Here is a 21,887-nt window from a genome sequence, read left to right on the forward strand (position 1 = left end):
TCCTCAACCCCCCTCTCCCCAAGGTGTTCATTTGATTGGTCTGGGATGTGGTCTAGGATTTGGGAGGTTTCCAGGTTTCCGTGGGGATTCTAATATGCAGCCTGGGTTGAGAGGCACCTCTCTCTGATGCTACAGGACAAGGACAAGCTCTAGAGAACTCCCCACTGGTTTACACACAGGAAACTCTGTCTCTGCTCTCCACCCCAAAGGGAGCCAATGGGGAATGCTCACTTGGAAAGTAAAAGCCTCTGCTCCCCAAAGCAATAGAACCTCAAATGAACCCTAACCCAACAAATTGAGTCCTTGATTAATGGAAATATTTTTTTGTTCCTCTTTATGAAAACAAATGAAAGCAGTTCAGCCTCAGGAATTGAAAGGGCAACTTCCAGGTCTGCCCTGGCCACCGTGGGTCCATCTCCCCTCCCCTCCTGCACCCCCTTGAGCACCCTGTGACGCACAGAACGCACAGGTGCCCCATCTTTTATGCAAATCAACTTACACCCCAGTTACTAAAGACATAGAGCAGCGGTTCTCAACCTTCTGGCCCTTTAAATACAGTTTCTCATGTTGTGACCCAACCATAAAATTATTTTTGTTGCTACTTCATAACTGTCATGTTGCTACTGTTATGAATCGTAATGTAAATATCTGATATGCAGGATGGTCTTAGGCGACCCCTGTGAAAGGTTGAGAACCGCTGACATAGAGGAATGGCGCGTTTTAAGAAGCAGTCTCAATATCGAAGATTAAAACCAAAAAAAGAACACCCCCGGCCCCAGCCACGGTTATTTCAACTCATGGGGGATTCCAGGCCCCAGCGGGGATGTGTTTTGGGGATTGTGCAGGACAACCAAACAGGCTCTGCCTACACCATTGACTCAGAAGTTACTAGTAGCTCTGGAAGGGAGTTGGTCCTTGATTACTGGCTCACCTGTGATTAGCGTGGCCTGACTGGGCAGGTGTGGCCGGGGCCACAGAAGATGGGGCGCAGGGCAGGAGTTGAGAGCATGGGGAGGGTTAGCATCATGCCTGCTCTGCTGAGAGGCCCTCAGGCCTGGGATCAGAGATTCTCCCCAGGGCTAAGAGCACACAGCTCTACATGCCCACCCCTTTCTCACTTGTTGGGAGATGCCACTGATGGAAGCCTGCTGAGCTGGTGAGCAGAAAAAAGGTCAAACTGCTGGCCCCAGCTCCCAAACCATGCTTACTGCTTTCATTCATTTCACCTGGATGCCCTCCCAGCCCGGACTTCTGGGCAGATTCTTACTCAGCCTCTGAGGCCCAGCCTTTCACCGCAGGCCCGATCAGCCACCCGCCCTCCATGCAGCTTCTGTTCACCACTCAATATCCACAGAGTGCTGCTGGGCTGAGCCCGAGCCACTTACAGCAGCCCCCCATCCCCAGCTCTGTGCCCCGGCTGCTCTGCCCTGGGCTCACCCCACTGGCCAGCACAGCACTGCCGGGAGAGGGACCTCTCCATCTGCTGAGTGGATGGCCACAGGAGCCAGGCGGCACCTTGGGTGGATGGCAAGGTGAGAGGGCTTCGGAGATAAGGGGCAGCCATGCTCCAGGAGCCCCCAGAGCAGACCAGGGATGAAAGTATAGACTAACGTAGGGAGTGGCACTGGGCAAGGCGGGGGACACCTACATGGGCTCAGGTTCTCATGGGCAACACTTGCTTCATAAGTACCTGTGATCAGGGGCTTATTGATGCAGGGATGTCGTGTAACTACATGGCAATAAAGCTTACCTTTGATTTAATAGGAAATGACAGATGTGCACTTGGGAGAGGTAGAGATGGGGCAGAAACAGAGAGAGAGGGGGACAGAGATAGAGACAGACACACACAGAGAATGGCATCTGGGGATCCTTGCTGGGGCAGCCACTTACCAGTTCCTTCCTGAGCCAGGCTATGGCCTCGTCGATATTCTCAAAGCCTTCCAGCTTGCCCGTGGACCCGGTGCCGGCATCCTGGCTGGCACTGGCATTAGGTGGCGGGTGCTGCCTGGGTTCTCTCGGCGGCAGGGAGGGCTCTTCCTCTCCACACTCCCGCTGCTCAGCAGCCGGCCTGGGGAAGGGCCAGGCCTGCTCCTCCAGCCTCGCCTGCCATTCCAGGTAGGAGGGCCTGCGGGTCTCCAGCCTCAGTTTCTCAGTCAGGGCCTTCAGGCTCCGGAGGTGGTCGTCAGGAGGCAGGGCTGCTCCCGCCAGCACCTCTTCTCCCCCCACCACTTCTTCCACCTGGATCTGGGGCACAGACATCCTAGAGCCTGCTGGGCGGTCGGACATGGGAGGTGGTGGAGGTGATGAGGGAGTCCTGGCAGCTGGTAAGGTTGGGGCCCACTCTGGGGTGGTCTCACCCAGCTGGGGCCAAGGCTCCCGTGGGCATCGCTGGGGTGTGAGCAGCTCCGGAGCCGAGAGGGACTAGGCAGGAGCGCACAGGGTGCCGTCCAGAGCAACAGTAGAGCTTCGGGTTTAAGATTGTCTCCGGAGCCCTGTGGGCGCCGTGTTCCGCACAAGGCAGGAACAGACAGGCGTTAGCAGGAATCTTTGGGGCAGCTTTGCCAAGAAGATCTATCAGTCCCGGAGATGCAGGCGGGATCAGAGATGGGCGGGGATGCAGCTCCCTCCTTGTGGGGAAGGGCAGGTGGCGAGAAGCTGCTGGCCAGTCCAGGGAGGCCCTGAGGAAGGATGCGAACAAGGTCAGTAAAGGCTGTGAGCAGGGCCTGCGCGCTCCTGGGCAGGGGACACTGACAGGTTCAGTGACAAGGCTGCTAATTGCGACTTCAGGACTAGACATGAGGCGATTTTAATACCTTAACGTGGTGCAGGGGAGTTCATAATAAATCAATACTTTGTACAGGGTTTCACGATTTATGAAGTGACTGCGCCTCTGTGACTTCATCGTCCTCACTGCAAGTCTGTGATTCTTTGCTTTTGTCCCCATTTTGCATGTGAGACACCTGAGTCTCTCAGGGGTTAAATGACTCACCGAAGAGCTCCCAGCAATTAGCCAGGACAGGGGCAGGTGGTTGGATTCTGAGGGCTCAGGTCTCCGTGAGGGCAGCTGCCTGAGGGTCCCCAAGCAGCGCAGGTGTGCCTTGGGGCCAGGAACCACTGACCCCGCCCACCCCACCCACCACAGCACCTGTCCTCAGGCACCAGCTCCTCACGGCCAGTCCTACAGCCACTCTCAGCGGCTTCCTCCCAAAACAACACCTACTTCACTCTTCAGAGGAGGAAGCAAATAGACCTGCAGCCCAGGAGGAGCTGATGAATTCAGGTGACTCCCCATTCTGGGAAGATGGTTATCACAGTCCTGCCCACACAGCAGTGCCTTCTGGGCAAGGGCTTTGGCTCCCTCATCTGATTTGGCCTCCCCACCTCTGGGGAGAAGGCTGAGCCAAGGGGCTTGCCCCATAATATCAGGGCACAGGGTAGAGTTGCCGCGCCCCCCTCCATGTCCCTGCACCCACAGGGTATATCAGAGCAGGACCCTTTGACTCAGACTATGGAGGGAACTTCTTGGCTTTCGGGGTGTTTAAAAAATCTGTGCTGGGGCAAGCTGTGAAAAAGAATGAAGGGATATGGAACAATGTCCAAGACACAGCTTCCCTGGAAAACACAGGGCATTTGCAGCCTGGAGAGGGTGCCACCTTGGTGTGGAAGTGTGCGGGGGGAGGAAGAGACTTTTATTGACTTGTAGGTGCCTTTTAAAAGGTCTCTGCAAGGAAAATAAAACTGGAACTGAGAGTGTGCTTGCTTGTGGTGAGGGAACTGGGCGCTGGGTGATGGTGGGGAGGCATAGGACGAGGCAGAATTGGAGGGGAGCAAAATCAAAACACAGGCGGGGCCGCTCAGGGAGGCTGTGGGGCTTCTCTCCCACGCGGGCATGAGGTGCTCAAGAAGAGCAGAGCTTGCTGTCTGTTCCAGGTGTTTCTACAATGCCCGCCTGTGCTGTAACCTGCCCAGAGGAAGACTGGCTGCCCTTTTCCCATGCTCTGCTGCCCCTGCTTTGGGGCACCCCAGAGGAACAAAGAGGACTATTCCACCCTAATTGATGGCAGGGAAACCTGGATCTCACCTCCAACCACACAGGTGGGGATCCCCTAAGGAATTTCCACAAATGGTGCACTGCCAGGCCTCATTCCTGGGGGTGGTAACTCAGTTAATCTGGAGTGGAACTTCGTGTATATTAAAGCTCCCCAAGGGGTCTGAGTGCGGCCGGGGTTCCTAGATAGAAACACCAGATGTGGAATCAGACTGCCTTAGCTGAGGGTGCTGTCAGGCTAGCTGAGCCTCCGTTTCCTTGCCTGTAAAATGGGGCCATAATACCAACCTCCTGGGTTTGGGGCATTGGCAGAACTAAGGTTGGTCCATGTATTCTGTAGGCTTAGGTGGGGTGTTCTCATGGATGTCTTTCTGTGCAGTCACGTGGTCACACAGGCGTCTTTAGAATCTCTTCTAAAGACCTATTAGTTGCTTTCTGGGGCCACTCCCAGGCGCCGTCTACCTCTTTGCTGAGATGCCAGAATCTGTTTTGAGTGTGCCTTGGGGCGGCTTCACCCCAGAAAGGCTTCTTCCCACTGACACAGGAGCTCTGATTATTCCCAGCAATGCTTTTTGGAGAGGATCTAGTTGCAGGCAACCATGAGCAGATGAAACTAACGGGAAGTCTCACGTCCCCTCCGTCTCCCCCAGCTACGCACCCACAGAAGACGGCAGGACATCTACAGGAGAACCTGTTAGGGAAGGGTCTCCCTTTGGGGCGGGTGACAGTTATGACTGGATGACTTTATGAAGCTGCCTCCTTGGGAAGGGGGAGGTTATGTTAATTATCAGTTTCTAAATCAATTCAGAGAAGGCCTGTGAAGACAACGTCAGGGCAACTTGGGGACATTAACAGGAGCACCAGCGCCCTGTGAGTCAGCTAATGATGATCCTTCAATCCGCTGAGCCTTAGGGAGTGTGTAAAAGCAGCCCTGTGCACACCCCTGCTCCTCCCAGTAGCCCCGAGCAGCATTCCACAGCGGGGAGGGCGGGCCCCGGGGAGGTGGCAGGAGTGGGACTTAGGCACAGTTTTCAGACTCTAATCAGCCTCTTTCTACTCCAGAGAGTGTGGGCCTTCGGGTCAGACTCCGGGGCACCCAGCTCTCATCGTGGGCATACTGTGCTATGACCACGCTGCTTCTGCGTCCTCTTCTGAGAAGTGGGGGTCACCAGGACCGGCTATGGAATTTGCCTAACTCGGTGCAAAGTGAGAATGCAGGGCTCCTTTTAAAAAAGAACGAAGACTTTTAAGATGGCAACCGCAGAGCGTTAACCCAGGCGCAGGGCCCTGCCGGACTGCCTAGGTCCCTCACTCATGAAGCAGACCCTGGGGTAATACTGTGGGCTTCATCCGTCATTGTGAGGAATAAAGTAGCAAATTGCGAGCCCTTAACTTGGTGAGTGGTATACTTCAAAAAAGTATACCTCTAAAGTCACACTTTAAAAAGTATTATTCTTAACCTTTACAATTTTATTAACCAATGTCACCCCAATAAATTTAATTTAAAAAATATTATCCTTAAGATGATAAGACCTATCCGTGCCACATCGGTCATAGCCCCAGATGGCCCCTTCGGGCTGCCCTGAGCAGTCATCCTGGTGGTCCCTGACCTGAGCCCATCTCCGCACCCTTCCGTCCTTCCTTGAAAGCCAACTGAGATGAAGTCTGTGGGCCCCACCTCCCCCCTCCCACCCAATTTTCAGGTCTCGATTGCATTTTCATTACGCCAAATGAAGTCTGCCATAGCGAGGAGGAAAAAGAGCCCAGTTTACAAAATCACCACAATATACCTGCTCCCTTCCCTCCCTGCTCACATTTTATAAACACGCCGGCTCATGGCCTGGGGCCCCAGGTGACCCAGGTTTGACTGAGTTAGCCATGAGGTGAGAGCAAGGACTGGGGTGGGATGCAAGCCCCTGGAATCAGCCCTCTCCTCTTGGCTTCAGTTTCCTAATCTGTGCACTGGCACCCCCCTCCCCATCTGCCTCTCAAGGACGCTGTGAGAATCAGCTGGACTCACCTGTGAAAGCTCTGCAACCTGTAAAGAGCGGTACCCACCTGAGGATTATTACTATCATCACGGCACGTGTGGTGGACCAGGGACTCAGCCCTTTAGGAGGTGTGGTCACGTGCAGCCTGCAGGGACCAAGTCCTCGACTGCCTCCTATTGCCCCCAGCACTCCCCAGGATTTGCTGAAACCGAATCTGTCCTCCTGGTCACTGAACCAGGGAACACTGCCTCTCTGGATGTCCCAGTGCCCCAGGGTCCAGTGGGGTTTCTCCCTCCCTCCCAGCTAGAATGTCACCCATGCAGGCCAGGCCAGGCATGACTGAGCTGGACCCAGTCTGAGCTGCAGGAGAGGTGCCAGCCAGGTGCAGGGGGCAGAGGAGCGCTGGCCAGCGTCCTGGGCCGAAGGGCAGTGGGGGCTTCCACTTATCTGGACAAACCAGGAACTTCCAGGGTGTGGGCTCTGGAGGAGGGACCCTCTAATGCCTGGACAGTCAGGCTTTCTTTACACCTAACCTAAATCCTTCCTACACACTTTCTCTCACTCTGGGCTTTGCAAAGGCGAGAGCCTGAGAAGGAAAGCCAGGCCTGGGACCTGGGGCAGCCGGAAAAACAAGGTCAGACCATAGTCCCCCCAGGCCCAGGTGAGAGGCCCACTAGGCAGTCCACCCCACCCCCTGCAAGGGACCAGCCCCGGGGCACGTGGGCCTTTTTGCAGTGGGGACATGCCTTTCTGCATGCAGCGGCTGCTGTTCAAGCAGGCTGCCTGGCTCGCTCCAGACCACGGTGGCTGTGGGAGGGAAGGGCTGTGCCAGCCATGAGCTAATTCCTCTGGCTGCCGGAGGAGCCATGTGGGTGCAGCTCAGTCACTCAGCCAACACCTCGCCTCATGATGACCTAATCTGTTCACTTGGACAACTTTCAAACCCACTTCCTAGATGGGCTCCGCGGGCAGGGGATGGTACAGGGGGCTGCTGGCCCATTTTCTGTCTCTGTCTGTCTGTCTCTCTCAGACCTGTTGCCCTACATTCTTCTGAGAAACCAGAAAGCTGCCCGCTCTCTGTTTGGACCTACGGGCCTGTGCCTGCTCCTTCCGGTCTTAGGTTCTTTGCTAGAACCGTTCCATTCTTCTCCACAAAGGCCCACCTGTCCAGCACTCCCGTCCCACTGAATTCCACGCTCTCTCAGCCCTGCGACTTTGTACCAGCTGTTCCCTCAGCCTGCAATGCCCTTCCCTTCCATCTGCGCCTCAGTTCTCGGGAATTTTCTCCTTCAGGATGTTTTCCTTAACTTGCCCGAGCAGTGTGTGCAACAAGAGCACTTCAGAGAAACCATGATGTCATCACAACAATATTAGCTAACGCTTACTCAGAGCACACCACGCCAGGCATTGTTCTAAGTGCTTTACATGCACTAACACATTGAGTCCCCACAACAACCCTCTGGGGCAAGTATCATCATTGTCTCCATTGCACAGACGAGGAGACCGAGGCACGGAGCGACTGAATAGCTTGTCCATGGTCATAGAACTGAGTGGTGAAGCTGGGATTTGAACCCCTGCAGCCGGCTCCACGTTGGCTTGTAACCACTAGACTTACTGGCCCTTTCAAGCCACAGCACTTCTACCAGGGACCTTCTTTTTTTCTTTTTATGTTTTTATTGATTTTAGAGAGGAAGGGAAAGGGAATAGAGAGAGAGAAGCATCAATTTGTTGCCTCCTGTACACACCCCAACCTGGAACTAAGCCTGCACCCTGGGTATGTACCCTTGACCAGGAATTGAACCAGTGACCTTTCAGTGCACGGGATGACACTCAAACCAACTGAGCCACACCATCCAGGCCAGGACCTTCTTGATGGTGTTGTCCACCAGACCAAGCTTCATGAAGGTGAGAACCAGGCTTTGTATCCTGGAACCTCCAGCACTTAGCGCCATGCTGCTCTCTTTAAATGTTCATGGGCTAAATAAGCAAATGGAACAGATTTCCCCTCTCCTATCCCCCACCCCCAACACACACTCTCACTCACTGTGACCTATACTTGCTCAGGTCTGAGCCGGTCTGGACAGGCTCAGGGAAGCAGAGTGGACCTGGACTTCCTGCGATGGCACCTTCACCGCCTGCCCTTATCAGACCAGCCCTGACCTCAGAGTCCTGGACACAGGCTGTCAGACCCTAGGAAGACAGGAGCGACCTCACCCTGCATCAAGGGCCAGGACTAGGTGCTGGCACACAGACAGGGCCATTCAGTATCCCACACACAGCTCGAGGCCCTCCTCCCTGTCCAGCATCATCAGGCAATTTCCACTCAACATCCCTTCCCTCCTTCTTGAAGGAGCATTTTTTTTTTCCTATGGGGAACCCCTGCATGTGCTTGCTGGGGATTGCTGGTCCCTCTCTGGCCTCAGGGAGGTCACATGACTCGAGCTGAGCCAATCAGAGCCCTCCTGGGGTTTTGCATCAGAACCACCCTGGAGCTGCATGTTCCCTGCTGGCTGGGGCTGCTGGCTCACCATCTCGCTCACCACAGGCAGAGAGGCTGCCTGACGAACCAAGCCAAGCATGTGAGATAGCCAGAGGCCCTCAGCCCTGTTGGAAGGCACCACCTGACCTTGATTATATAGCTTATATACTCTCTTTGCTTAAGCTTCTTTGACTGGGTTTCTGACCTTTGCAGCCAACATAAGCATGTGTTGGACAAAGAATATAGAATAACATGGCCAATATTTGTTGATATTTGTCTTTTGTTTGTTTGCCGTTTACTGTTGGTAGGGAGCTCCCTGTTTTGTGCGGGAGAGCAAAGAGGCTGGGCACCTGCCCTCTGAAACCAGAGGATCATGTGCTCCCTCCTCCCTGGCCACCAGGTGCCATGGCAACCAGGTGCAAACATGTGATTTGAACTTGGCCAATCAGATACCCAGGTCCAGGCCTCTGAATCTGGTGTGTGAGGGCAGAATGGAGGGTCAGGTGGGGTTCATTTGTGGCCACATCCAGCCTTGGAGGCAGATGTGACCTGTGGGGAAGGTAGAATTAGCTAAGCCATCCCTGAAAAAGGACTGTTGCGGGGTCTGTTATTGTGATATAATAAGAAATATATTTGGTCTCTATCCCCAGCTCCTGAAACAGAGCTCCTAAAACCCTTTTTAAATATATACTTATATTTACATTTTATATTTATATTTGATTTCAGAGAGAAAGGGAGAGGGAGAGAGAGATATAGAAACATCAACGATGAGAAATCATTGATTGGCTGCCTCCTGCACACCTGCTACTGGGCATTGAGCCTGCAACTTGGGCATGTGCCCTAACCCAGAATCAAACCGTGACCTCCTGGTTCATAGGTTGACACTTAACCATTGAGCCACCACTGCTGGGCTCCTAAAAACGCTTTTAATCTTCTAGGTGACAAGAGTGATAGGAAAACCTCTGTTATAATGTCTGCTTTTTGTCCCCAGCTCCTGGGACAGCTGCATACTGATACAGATGAAAGGAACATCTTTTGTTACTCATAGCAAGGCTCTCTCAACCCCACTGGAGCTCATGTCAATGAGCTGACACTTGGGTAGCCCCTCAGGATAGCGCCGGTGGCCAGGGGAAACAACCAGGTGATAGATCATGCCTATCTAATGAGGCCTCCAAAAAAAGCCTAACTGAAGGGGTTCAGAGAGCTTCCAGGTTGGGGCAGACAGGGCATGCTGGGAGGGCAACATGCCTGGGAGGGCCTGGGAGCTCTGCACCCCTCCCTCACACCTGATTGATAGCCAGTTGTTTAGAAATACAGGTGACAACCTGGGTCTTGTGATTGATGTGTGATGTGGGGGACAGTCTAGTGGGACTGAGCCCCTAACTGGCGGAATCTGATGCCAGCTTTAGGTAGATAGTGTCAAATTGAGTTAAAGTGCAGGCTACCCAGTTGGTGGCTGCAGAGAACCGGGGAATCGGTTGGTGTAGAAACTCACACGCCTGGTGTCAAAAGTGGCGTGGGGCGCTGTGTGGGTAACAACCTAGCACCTCTCTGAACTGGTCTCAGAGGCTCATTTCACTCACAGGACTCTCTCCTGTTTTCCCAGCGGCCCTGCTTCTGCCTGTTTGAGTCTTTACCTCCTGCCACTTCTGTGAACACCCTACAATGATGTTGTCTTTTGATGCTTACAACCAAGAGCCCTGGCTGAAATGAGGGGGAACGTACAACTCATCTGGGGAGGCCATATGTATAACTGAGGGCTGAGCAGTGTCATGAAACAGTGTGACTCCCCTCCCCAGACTCCATGTGTCCTTTAGAGGGGCTGGTGCCGCCTCCAGGGAGAACCACAGGGCGGTGACCATTGTCCTCTTAAAGAAGCTTTTACCAGGAGTCCATCTGCATTCATAGCTATGTTTCCTAATTTACAGTCTACTACAGGCAGTGCTTGGTGAGGCCATAACAACTTCATGCATGTAAACTTACACTCTTCCTTCCAGCAGAAGTGCCATCCATGGGTCCTCGTGCATAATCTGACACACTCTGGCTTTAGGCTTGGCGACACCCTCAGTACGCTCAACAGAGGAGCCACAGACTGCTCTGCACAGGCATGTGAGGCCCTGCCTGCAGTCCAGGCCGGCCCTGCCCCCAGCAACAGAGAAGCGGATAGTAGGCAATGGTGGGCACATGAAGGCAGGAAGACATCCCATCCCCCCAGGCCTGCCTTGCTGGGGAAACTCGGATCCTGCCGGATCCTTAACCACAGAAGGGCCAGTTCTTCATAGCAGAAATGTCCCCGCAGGAAACAGACCACAGCCGCGGGCCTGGCTCTGTGTCCGCTGCTGAGCCTTCTGCCACCTCTGAGCATTCACCCCCTTCTGAGGCTGCCATGCTCCTCAACCAGGTCAGGGGTCACTCGCGAAGGCCAGCACCTCTGTTGAGCGTGTTGCCTGTGTCACTAAGCCTCAAACCCTCCTCAGAGAGAGTCATTCCCTGAGCTCAGGAATGGCCTAAGGACAAGCAGCATCTTCCCCATCCATAGCCAGCGCTTGTGTGAGGGGCGGGGGGCAGTCAGAGGGCTGCAGGAAAGGCAGCCGAAGCCCCCACTCTGACTCCCAGTCTTGGCCAGGCCAGGCCACCTCCCTCCTCTCCGCAGAGCCGCATGTTCCCACCTCCCACCTGAGACCAAGGCAGGGCCCATGTGACTGAGGCTGAGATCAAAGGGGGACCCCAGCTCCCCAGGCTGTGGGTCTGCATTCTGAGACCAGAACCACCCCCAGGGGGAGCAGTGAGACTTGGGGAGTCACCTTGCCTCACTGCCTGGGTCTCTGCCCCTCTTTTGAAAAATGGGGTGATGCAGCATCCACCCTGCAGAGGCATGAGAGTGAGGGAAGGGCTCGGTGGACTAGAACCTGTTTTATAAACAGAAAGAAATTCAGGGTGGCTCAGGCCACACTGATACCTCAGCCTTTTACTTTCCTTTTCTAAAGCAGATAATGCTTTCCCCCACGTGGATATGGGGTCATTCGGCCTGGGACTCCGACTCGGAGCTGTGACAAGGCAGGCTTTCTGGTCTGCGTTTACTCATAAATCCTGGTGCTCAACTAAAAGAGGGAGCTCAGGGCCAGGACTCGGGACTGACCTCCGGCGGCGTTGGATGGAGGCAGTGAAATCCCCGCCTGTGTTCTGCAGACTTGTAGGAGCACCAATGCTGGGGCTGAGAGGCTGGGGGGCACAAGCCTGCGCCCCACAGAGCTGCCCACAGGAGCCAGGGAGCTTCCAGGAGCTTCCAGAGATTGTGCTTTCTCTCCTCATCAGAGGTTGCCATGGTGACCGAAGCAGGAGGAGACACCCGCTGGTCTGGCTCTACACAGGTCATCTATCCTGGCTCATCTTTATCCAGGTCTTGGTCAGAGCTGGTCCTGGGAGCGCCTGAGAGGGGGGAAGGATATCCAGAGGCCAGACCCTTGGCACCAGTTACGTGTGCGTGGTGGGAGAGAATTGTGTTGGGACGCTGTGTGTGCTTGTGTACAGGTGGGGGGATAGGGGTGGGTTACATTGCTGCGTGTGTATCATGATGGGCAAGGGGGGATGCTAGTGAGAGAAGTGGGGTGGTGTCAAGAGTGCACATGATAGTGAGGTCTTTCCCAAATGTGCCCTTGATCTACACCTCAGGGGAGAGCACACCTGCCGGTTGCACGCTGCCCACAAAGAACCCTCCACTTCCACTTCCTGGAAGGTATGGATTATTCCTCCTGTCCCAGCAGCAAACCATTGTGCGAATCCAGCCATTTTTTCTAGGCTGTGTTCCCTGCCCTCAGGCCTTGGCTCTCTCACCTGACTTCTCCTTGAGGACAGTGACTTTCTCGTGTTTACTGCTGTGCCTGGCACATATAGGTGCTCAGTAAACTTGTTGAATGAATGAATGAATGAATGAGTGAGTGAATGGATGAATGAATAAAGGAGAACTTTTATCTCTTTGTTTGTCATTGGCCCATTTGGGAACTCCCTGATCCTCACCAATTCTAAAGCTCTGCTTTAGGGCTTAACTGAAGGCTTGCCTCCTCTCCCTAAGCCCTCAAAGACACCCCACCTTCCAGGCCATTCCTTGTCTGAATTCTGGCACTGGCTTCCATTACGCTCATGGCTCACTGGCTGTATGACCTTGAACTGTGAGAGTGTCCTGTCTCCTTGACCAGATGTCTAGCTCCTCAATGGGAAGGGCATTACTTTCTCTTTTGTGTCCTGAGCACAGGCCTCTGCAAACAGCAGATGTTCAATGAACGCTGGAGACTGCAATGTTGTGAATCAGTGAACAAATTCTAGCCTGAATAGTTCACACATCCAGGTGGTTTCCTGCCCAGAAGACCTCCTGCAGGTTCATGGGTAAGACTTGCAAGATTAAGATGTTTCTAGTGAGTCTGAATTAGGGGGTGGGGGCAGGGATTTGGGGGAGGCTGGTCTAAACTCTATGCTTTATCCTTTCCCCATAAACTCATGTTTGAATTTGACTAAGTCTTTGAGCCTAGTTCACCACCTCATTCTACAGTCATTGCTCTTTCTGAATGGAACTGACCACTTCCTCTCCAAACAAAATTTTAGCACTTTTCTACACCAGTCTTGGGTACTGACCCTCGTCTTCCTACGTTGCATGACTTAGTTACATTTCTGATGTACCTGTTAGGCGGTCAGCTATGTCTTTGTTTAGCATCCCTCTGTGGGCACCACCCCTGTTTCAGGTGATCTGAAGGGACTGTGAGTTATAGCTCCCTGCCCATTGCCACCACCCCCAGGAACACTCATGCGACCCAGGCAGACATTCCTTTAGGTCTTACTCTGGCAAGAGTGACTGGTCCATTGGATGAACACCTGGCCAAGCAAGGCCATCTGGATATTTTCATAGGATTTAAATATAGACACATACAAACAGGGTGTCTTTTCAGATGAGGTAGCTCAGCTGGAAGAATCTAAACCTGAAGTTTCCAGGGTCCATCTTTCTCAGCCTCATGGAGAAAGCTCCTCACTCCCCTTGATTCTCCTGCTCCAGGCAGCCCCAGGCCACCTTCTGCCCGGGGTCCTAGCACTACTGCTGGGAGATGGGAATGAGACAACCCTTTTGGACACCCAGCCAGAGGCAGGAGAGAGGAGAGCGAGCTCCTGGGCTGGGAGACAGCCCCAAGGGCCCCATCCCACCTTCAGTTACTATGGCAACTCACTTCCCCTCTAAAGCTCCCACTTCTCTCCCTCAGAAATGTGTTTTGGTGCAATGGCCTTTGCACTTCCTTGTACCCCAAGCACAGACTCTAAACCACAGCATAGACTCTGTCACCATGTCACAGAGCCACACCCACCGGGAGCAGAGGCAGAGGCACCGACCTACCTGTACTCCTGGATGTGTCACTCAGTGCAGGTGGGTTTGCAACATCCTGTGCTAATAGCTGTACCTCCGCGTATTCAAAACATCTGTTTCCACACCTGAAACAACAAGATCAATCACTAACATTTTGAAATCACACTGCAGTATACAGATTCCGCACACCCCCTACCCGCCCCCGCCCACACACACACACAGGATGGCCTGGGCCGGAGAGACCTTCCTGAGAGTTATTACAGAACAACCATAAACCAGAGAAGTCGCCAGACTTGCCAGGGTCACACAGCACCGTTAGTGTGGCTGACTGACTTGGGTTGATTTTGGTTCCAGGTTGAGCTTCTGTTGTCTCGAATACAGGGAAACCTTACTTTGTCTCACTAAGCTATTGTGAGGCTAGAATCTATAAAAAATACTTGTTACGACCTTTGCACATTCAGAGCTCTCAGTCTGTGCTGAATAATTGATGGGTGCTGCTCCTGCCTGCTTAGAGCAGATTCACAGGCCTCTGCCATAGGCTGGGAATGTGGAGACCTTTCCCATCATTTTGCCCAGTGTAAGAATTTGCCGAGGAAATCACCAAGAAAAAGTTGTGTTCCCTGTTGGCAGGGGGGGGGGGGGGGGGGGGGTTGGGCTCCCGGGAGCCATAGATCTAATCTAATTTATTGCCTCACTGAAAGGAGAGGAGAAAGTGCAGGCTGCTGCAGGGAGGGGGCTGCGGGCTGCCCAGAGTCTCTGCCACTGTGGCTTTTCCAAGGCGGTGAGGCCCTGGGAAAGGGTTGCTCTGCTCTGACAGGCAGGAGAAAGGTGCCTGGGAATCTGAGGGTTGGGTGGGGAGGCACGGAATCAGCCCTGGGAAAGGAAGACTATGAAGCAAGGTTTTCCTCCATGAAAACACCTGACAAGGCAGAGATGTCCGGGAAGGGCAGAGGCAGCCTCTGTGGCCATCCCTGCCGACGGCTGCATGTGACCATAGAAACTTTCTGTCCAAAGGCCATGGCAGCAAGGATCAGGGAGCAGAAAGTAGACACAGGGTGGCCTTTAAAGCAATTTTCAGAGATCAAAGTAGGCACCGTTTGAGCCGGTATTCTGGCTATGAGAACTGGGAACAGCTGGCTAAAACTTGCAGAACCATTCACAGCTCAGGACACCAAGGATGCACAATCCTCCCGCTGCAGGATGCGGCCTACACAGTGTGTCCTGACTGGCATTTGTCTCAGTCCCCCAAACAAGACCGATTTAGGACTATCCCAACCCACAGGATCATTGGCTCCCACTTCAAATGAGCAGAATCAACAAGTCCCAGCTCAAGTGGGTTTGCTCTGATGACTGGCTTTCTCTCTCACTCTGCAAGTTCCAACTCAATGGTTTCACGAGGACTTCCTAAGAAGTCTCATGGTGTGCTCCGTGCTCATGCAAGTCACTTCACTTTCATACTATGTCTGGACCTGCCGGCCTCCCAGGCGGCCGAAGGGCCCTTGGAGTTTCCGTGTGTGGGCAGGGCCCCGTCCTAATGACTCCAGGATGGGGAGTTGAGGGTGGTTCCAGCTTGGGCACAGCCTGACCAGCAACATTTGGGTGCTGCCTGCCACTCACCCAAGGTGCCCCCACCCTGGGGCTTGGAGGGGACATTTGGCTCAGGCACTGCACAAGCAGAACAGAAAGCAGGACGTGTGACCTCCTTCCACATTACTAAGAACACTTAGTAATTCTATGACCTTGGGTCATTGATTTAACCCCATAGTTCTCAGGTTCCTCATCCATAAATTGGAGATCATAATGGAACCTACCTCAAAGCTTTGGAAGGATCCAATGAAGTAGAGTGTATGCAAATTCTTAGTTTGGCCTCTAATAACACTGTCACCCCACTCCCGCAGACTATGGCCAGCACTTTAGCTGTCTTTCTGTCAGCTCAATACCAGGCATTTGATAATTAGCAGAGTAAACATTAGAAACGCATTCTCCTTGGTGAAAGCAGAGGTATTCAAGACATGTGGGTTGGCCAAATGAATTCTGAGACACACTTGACTCTTGTAAGAGCAGGTGAAAGAATGCAGTGAGACCTCAAGGGATATGCGGTCAGGCATCTAGAGACGCAGATGGCTGCAACTAGCCCACAGAACAAGCTGCTGGACCCATTTGCAAGTAAATAGTTGCTCAGAAAATATCTGCATATGTGGCAGAATTTGGTCAAAGGCTTGCTTTTATTCAGCTTGATAATGAGGTCTGCCTTCACGTCCTCAACGTTTTCAGTGGCTGCTGTCAAACAAATAAACCAAACACCCAACACAACAAAACCTGAGAATTGTGACCAAATGGATTCAGGTCAGTTCACAGTATGGTGCTGTCTCCAGAGCATAGCACATCTCAATGCTCACAGGAGAGGGAGGTAGTGCCACTTTTAACTTGATGGTGGTCAGGGGTGTCAGGGCCTCACTGGCCTCCAGTCCAGGATCCTGATCCAGAACCTTCCTGGGTACTCATCCCCCTGAGATCTCCCCAGTGGGCCTTCCGGGTCACCCTGGGTCAGACTCACAGGCTCTGTTGGCTTTCTGGAATGAGGAAATGCTGCTCAGTCTTCAAGAAACCCTGAAACTGTGGCTGAGGCAAAGGTCACTGTCTGGGCCCATGATGTATCTGGAAAATCAGTTCTTCCCTACGAGTTCCCACAGGACAAGCCCTCTGAGGAAGTCTTTGGGGACCCATTACCAACTCCCACACTTGGACCAGAATACCCGAGGAGAATTTCTGGCCATACTAGAGAAATTGCCTTGAAGAAATGGACTCAGTCTGCACCCTGGGAGAAACTGAACTTCCACACCTTCCTGGGGCTCTGCAAAGGCTGCTGGGCAGGGACCCAGGTGTGAAGAGGCCCCTAATGCTGGAGAGCTCACTACCCTTCAACCACTAGAGATGGGAGAGCCCTTCCTTGATGGGCAGGGCCTACTGGGAGATGGGCTGCTGCTCTTTGCACTCCCTTCTCCAAGGAGTTTTTCATGGGTGAGCATTGTTGCAGGGTGCGTGTGGGAAGGTCAGGCAGCATTCAGGAGGAAAGAAGATGGGCATGGGGCAGCCCGAGCCTCTAAGTTCTCCTCTTGCCCACCTTCCTTCTCCCTTTTTTCCTTCCTCATCAATGAGAGAAGTATGTGTGTCTTGGGGGAGAGGAAGGATAAAGACGGGGAAGTGCTGGGCTTTCATGCTCCAGGGCCACTCTCCTAACCATGAAGAAGCTCATATGTGTATCCTTCCCAACTCAAGTTGGTAGCTTGACCCTCTGCAGCAGCTCACATTCTGCAGGCTGATCAGAAAGTCAGCCAGGCTTACATGTCACGCCGCTTCTGAGCCTCTTTCCCACCTCCAGTCTCACCCTGCTCCCATGTACCCACTGCCCTCATTCAACGCATCCTCACCCCTTCAAGGTCTGCTTCAGAACTTGCCTCTCCCTCCCTACTCCTCTCCCCTAGCCAAATCCTAGGCTACATTTGCATTTTAAGAGCCATCCTGGTTAATCCTAAAGAGTTTCCAGTTCATGAGTGAGGACTCCCCGCACCTAGAATGTAAGCCAGAGAGCAAACTGCTCAGATTATCATTCATCTTCTACCTTTGCAAATAGTTCAACCTCCCAGTCAAGCAAAGCGCCATTGTGGGGAGAACATACCCCCAGCGGGTCGTGGGAATTCCAGATGCTGTTATTGGATCAACAGAGTTCTCCCCTAGCAAAATTTACCTATGGAAAACTACCCCAGTGTGTGAGCAGCCTAACAAGCAGTTTCTTCCTCGTTGGTCTGGGGCTCTGTGGATCTACCTCAGGAAATTCTTAGGCTCTGCCTTAATTTACTTCCCGGCCAGAGTTCCTATTAGAGGCCACGCTGGTGAATACGGGAGCGGGACTGATAATCTAGTGGAAATCCATGCATGTAATTGGGAGAACAAGGAGAGATGAGAACAAGTGCATGAGAACTTGAGGGTCTTCAGATGGGCAAAGGGAAAAGGGGGCGGGGAAGGAGAGGACCCTTCTCTCTGCTTCAGGCCAGCAGGGCAGAAGCGAGCCAGGCCCGATTACAGAGCCTTTCAGACTCCTGATACAAGAAATGGCTTTCCTGGCTCCACAGGGTCTCCGGAGATGGCAAGAACCTTCCCAGGTCACAGGACGAGCCAGTCACACAGCTCTGGGTGAGGCTGGCTTCCACCCCCCTCTAGGTCTCTTTCCTGGGATCTGCTAAAGCAGCCACCCTTTAAGGGCACTGTCTTAGTTAGGAGTCAGGCACCCGAGGTTGAATGACTCTCTCTGCTCTTCAGCAGCCACATGAACTGCACCAGGTTACTGAATTTCTCCAGCCTGGTTGGCAAAATGGGGATATTATGTCCCCTGGAAGGACAATTGTGAAGATAAAATGGCCAACAGATGTGAAGGCATCTCAAGCAGTGCCTGGCTGGTAAATGCACTCAGGACAGAAGAGCTGTCATCTTTCCCCTCTAATTACAGCCCGAGGGTGCTGTGCCAAGCCCCTCAGACATGCTGGCAGCAGCTCCCCCCCTGCGGATGCGGTCAGGCCAGAGGGGCACGCCACCTCTGCTCTCCCAGGACTTTGCCTACGCCCTGCACTCCCCATCTGTGCCTAGTGGGCAGCAGGACTGCCTGGGCCAGAAGGGAAGCTGCTTCAGAGCCTGGCCTCCCTGAGCACTTTGGGGATGGCCCTGTGGATGGGAACTTGGGCTCATCCCACCTGAGACTCACCAGGAATGGCTGGGAGTTCGTGGAAACCAACCTGCCTTCCAGACCTTCTCAGGAGGAACCACACACACCAAGGCAAATGAAAACCAGATGCAGGCAATAGGGGGTTATGTGTGTGTGTGTGTGTTTTAAAGCAGAGCATCCCACCTGCCTTGATGGGAGGAGACACCTGTTCACTCCCGGGAACTACAGAACTTCCTGCCCTCTCCCAGGGACCCAACCTCAGGGCTGGCCTGCTCATTCCTGCGGGCCCTTTGGGCTGTGCATGTCCCCCTGATCACATGGGCCTCAGCCCTACAGAGCACCCTTGGGCCCAAGCGCCCTGGGTGGGTTGGTCACGTCTCCTGAGTTACAAATGCAGCTCGGGGCAGGAACTTTGTCACTGAGTCTGAAGTAGACAGAAGGGCCAGGGTGGGCTTGGAGATGACCAGCGGTCTGGAGAGGCTGAGTGGGGCTCCTCCCTCTCAGACCCGGTACCCCAAATCTCCACGCAGATCTTAACCCTGGAGGTAGCCAGCTGCGATTTGGGAGATGGAGTCCAGCCACTTGTCTCACGCCCCCCGAGGGAAGAGTCCCAGAGGCCGGTGAGGTCGGGTGTGCCCTTACAGCGCCCTGAGATCGGTGTTCCCCGCGGATCCAGGCAGGCTGCTTCCCGCCCCTGCCGCCGGGGAGACCTGCGCGCCCCGAGCCCCCTCCCGGCCCGCACCGCCGGCCACAGCCACATTCCCCAGCCGATTCCCGGCCCTGGGATCGCCTCCGCTCCGGCCGCAAACCCACCTTCCGGGGTGCTCCGAGGCCCCTTCCAGGGGTGTCACCGAGGTCCCCGCCTCCAACTCCCGACGCGGGCTCCCCGCTCGGCAGCCTCTGGCCCGGCCTCAGGGGCTAAGCCGGCTCCTGCCTCTCTTTCACTCGCGCTCCCGTGAATTCTCAGCACTATTTTTTTTAAGGGACTTTTTTTTTTTTTTTTTTTGCGTTGCGTCAGGACGGTTGCCTGGCGACGGCAGAGCTATTCGGCGGGCAGCCCTTTCAGCCGGATCCCCTCCAGCCTCCCATTCAAGCCTCTCCTCCCGCGGCTCCGGGACCTGGGCGCGCGGGGTCGGGAGACGCGCACCGGGTCCTAACGCCCCGCTAGTTGCACGTTCCCCGCCCAGACCTGGACCAGAGCGGCCGCCCCGCCACACGCATTTGCCAAACCCTAGACGAAACCAAATCTAAATATCCTTTTCTTTTTCCTTTTTTTTTTTTTTACTCGAAACCTAAGCAATGTTCCCATAAGCATGACAACGTGGCTTTGCCACTGTCAGCAATTTGCCTGCGTGGAGGGGCCAGGAGAACCCGTCGGGCACCGCCAAGCCCGGAGCTCACACTCCACCCACAAGCGGCTGGAGTTCAGACTATCAGCAGCAACTCCCACTACCCAGTGCCTATCGTGTGCCCCACTGTCAGTGAAATGCCCAGCAGGCAGAGGGGGCATTTCCAGCTGCAGATAAGGAGACGGGGGCTCAGAGAGGCCAAGTAGAAACCAGAAGTGGGGCGGAAAACAGACGTTCTTCCAGGTCTGTCTCCTAGACCAGCTGGGAGTAGTTCGAGGGGTCCTGCCCCCAAGCATGTGTTCCCCCCACTAACCACAGGGTGCCTCATGGCATATAATACTATGTGCTGTGTCAACCACTAGAGGTGGTTATATTCTAAATCTAGCTGCTGCTCCGCCAGAGCCTAGAGCTCCAGGTACCTAGGACACAAGACAGACGCTAGGGCAGCCCCATCCTGGCTTTCAGGATCAATCTTTTTTTAAAAAATTCTTTATTGATTATAGTATTACATATGTCTCCTCCCCCCCGCCCCTCCCCCCCCCCATTGACCTCTCTCTGGCCGTCCCCCCCCCCTCCCCCGCCCCCCCCCCCCCCCCCCCGCCCCCAGCATGTGACAGCAGACAGGGTTCTCCAGTCCGGACCCTTGGGCTCCGCCTCCTCCTGGGACCACTGGCTGATTCCCGAGACCCTTGTGCTGCCCCCTGGTGCCTGTGTCCTTCACTGCTTCTCCCCGTCAGGGCCCTTGACCCACTTCCTTCCCCCCTTCATTAGCACCTCCGCTAATGGACTTGCCTAAGGAGGCACCCTGCTAATGTGAGCACCTCTTCGTGCTAACGGGGTAATGCTTCCAAGCTAGCAAGTCTTCGGGAGAGTCACAGCACCCACCCAACCATTTGATTCCAGCTCCTAAACAGTGATCCAATCCTCCACTTCTTCCATCCCCTCTGCCTCTGCTCTGGCCCAAGGCAGCGCCACTTGCCCCACCTCTAGCAACAGCCTCTTATTGATGCCTACGCCCACTCTTGGCTCCCCACCTGCCTCCCCCTGAGCCAATTATTCCTCCACAGCCAGAACAAATTCTTTGAAATGCAAATCCGACCCTGGCTTCTCCCTGCCTACAGCCTCCCAACAGCTCCCATTCCTCCGGGATTAAAATCCAGCGATTAAAACCCAGCGTGGCCCACCAGGCCTGCGTGGTTCAGCTCCGTCCATTGGGCCTGCCTTGCGCCTTGCCTTGATGTTCTGCTCTCCAGACAGACGCTCTTCCGGGTCCTTTTACACACCTGCTCCTCCCACACAGGGCTGACCCAACTCTGCCTCCTGAGAGAACCCCAGGTCACATGTCCTTAGAGCCTCACCGACCTCTCCTTCATGGACGAGCTGTCCTCTTATCTTTTCGGTGAGGTTATTTGATTGGTATCTGTCTCCCTCCGAGGCTGTAGGCTCCGGGTGGCAGGAACCACATTTGCAAGTTGGAGGCTGGGTTCAGACTTGGGGACTTGGCGTCCTCCTGTGGGGGGTTGTCCCTGGCCACACTGCCCTGTGCTGAGTACTGCTCGCCAGTGTGATCTGGCCCCAGCATGTGGTGGTGCTCCAGTGTCTTCTTGGTGGAGCCATTCCAGCCCATCTGGAAGTGCCTTCTCCCATCCTCAGCCTCCTCGCCCCTCATGTGGCCTGGGCTCCTGGTGCTGCTTTCTCGTGGATGCATTGTCTTCCTTCCTCACATAGATAATCTGCCCCGGGCCGGGACAGGTCTTACCCTCATGCCTCCCTTTCTGCCTGGCATTTGCCTGGTTAGGGGGGTGGTCAGTGATGAGGACCAGGAGAGCCAGCGAGGGAAGGAAAAGGAAGAGGAAGAGCCGGGTCTCTGTTGGAATAGTCTCAACTCTAAGCAGATGCAGTACTGAATGAGTTCTTGGTAGAACTCTAGCATAAGCTAGTATGTGGCCATAC

The 21,887-nt window shown here is 54.2% G+C and overlaps 1 protein-coding gene across 1 annotated transcript in view; it reads right to left on the bottom strand.

The window, feature by feature from the left end:
• Positions 1-19,542, bottom strand: part of FAM167A (family with sequence similarity 167 member A) — a 33,681-nt gene extending 14,139 nt beyond the window's left edge. The window contains exons 1-3 of the mRNA XM_081093245.1: positions 19,399-19,542; positions 13,896-13,990; positions 1,891-2,678 (exon numbers count right to left, since the gene is read on the bottom strand). Of these exons, the coding sequence (XP_080949371.1) occupies positions 1,891-2,286 (396 nt within the window). The 5' untranslated portion in view covers positions 2,287-2,678; positions 13,896-13,990; positions 19,399-19,542. The remainder of the gene's footprint in view (positions 1-1,890; positions 2,679-13,895; positions 13,991-19,398) is intronic.
• Positions 19,543-21,887: the final 2,345 nt, after the last annotated feature.

The sequence above is a fragment of the Myotis nattereri genome (genome assembly GCF_964212035.1).
Source record: "Myotis nattereri genome assembly, chromosome: 5".
Taxonomy (NCBI): Eukaryota; Metazoa; Chordata; class Mammalia; order Chiroptera; family Vespertilionidae; genus Myotis; species Myotis nattereri.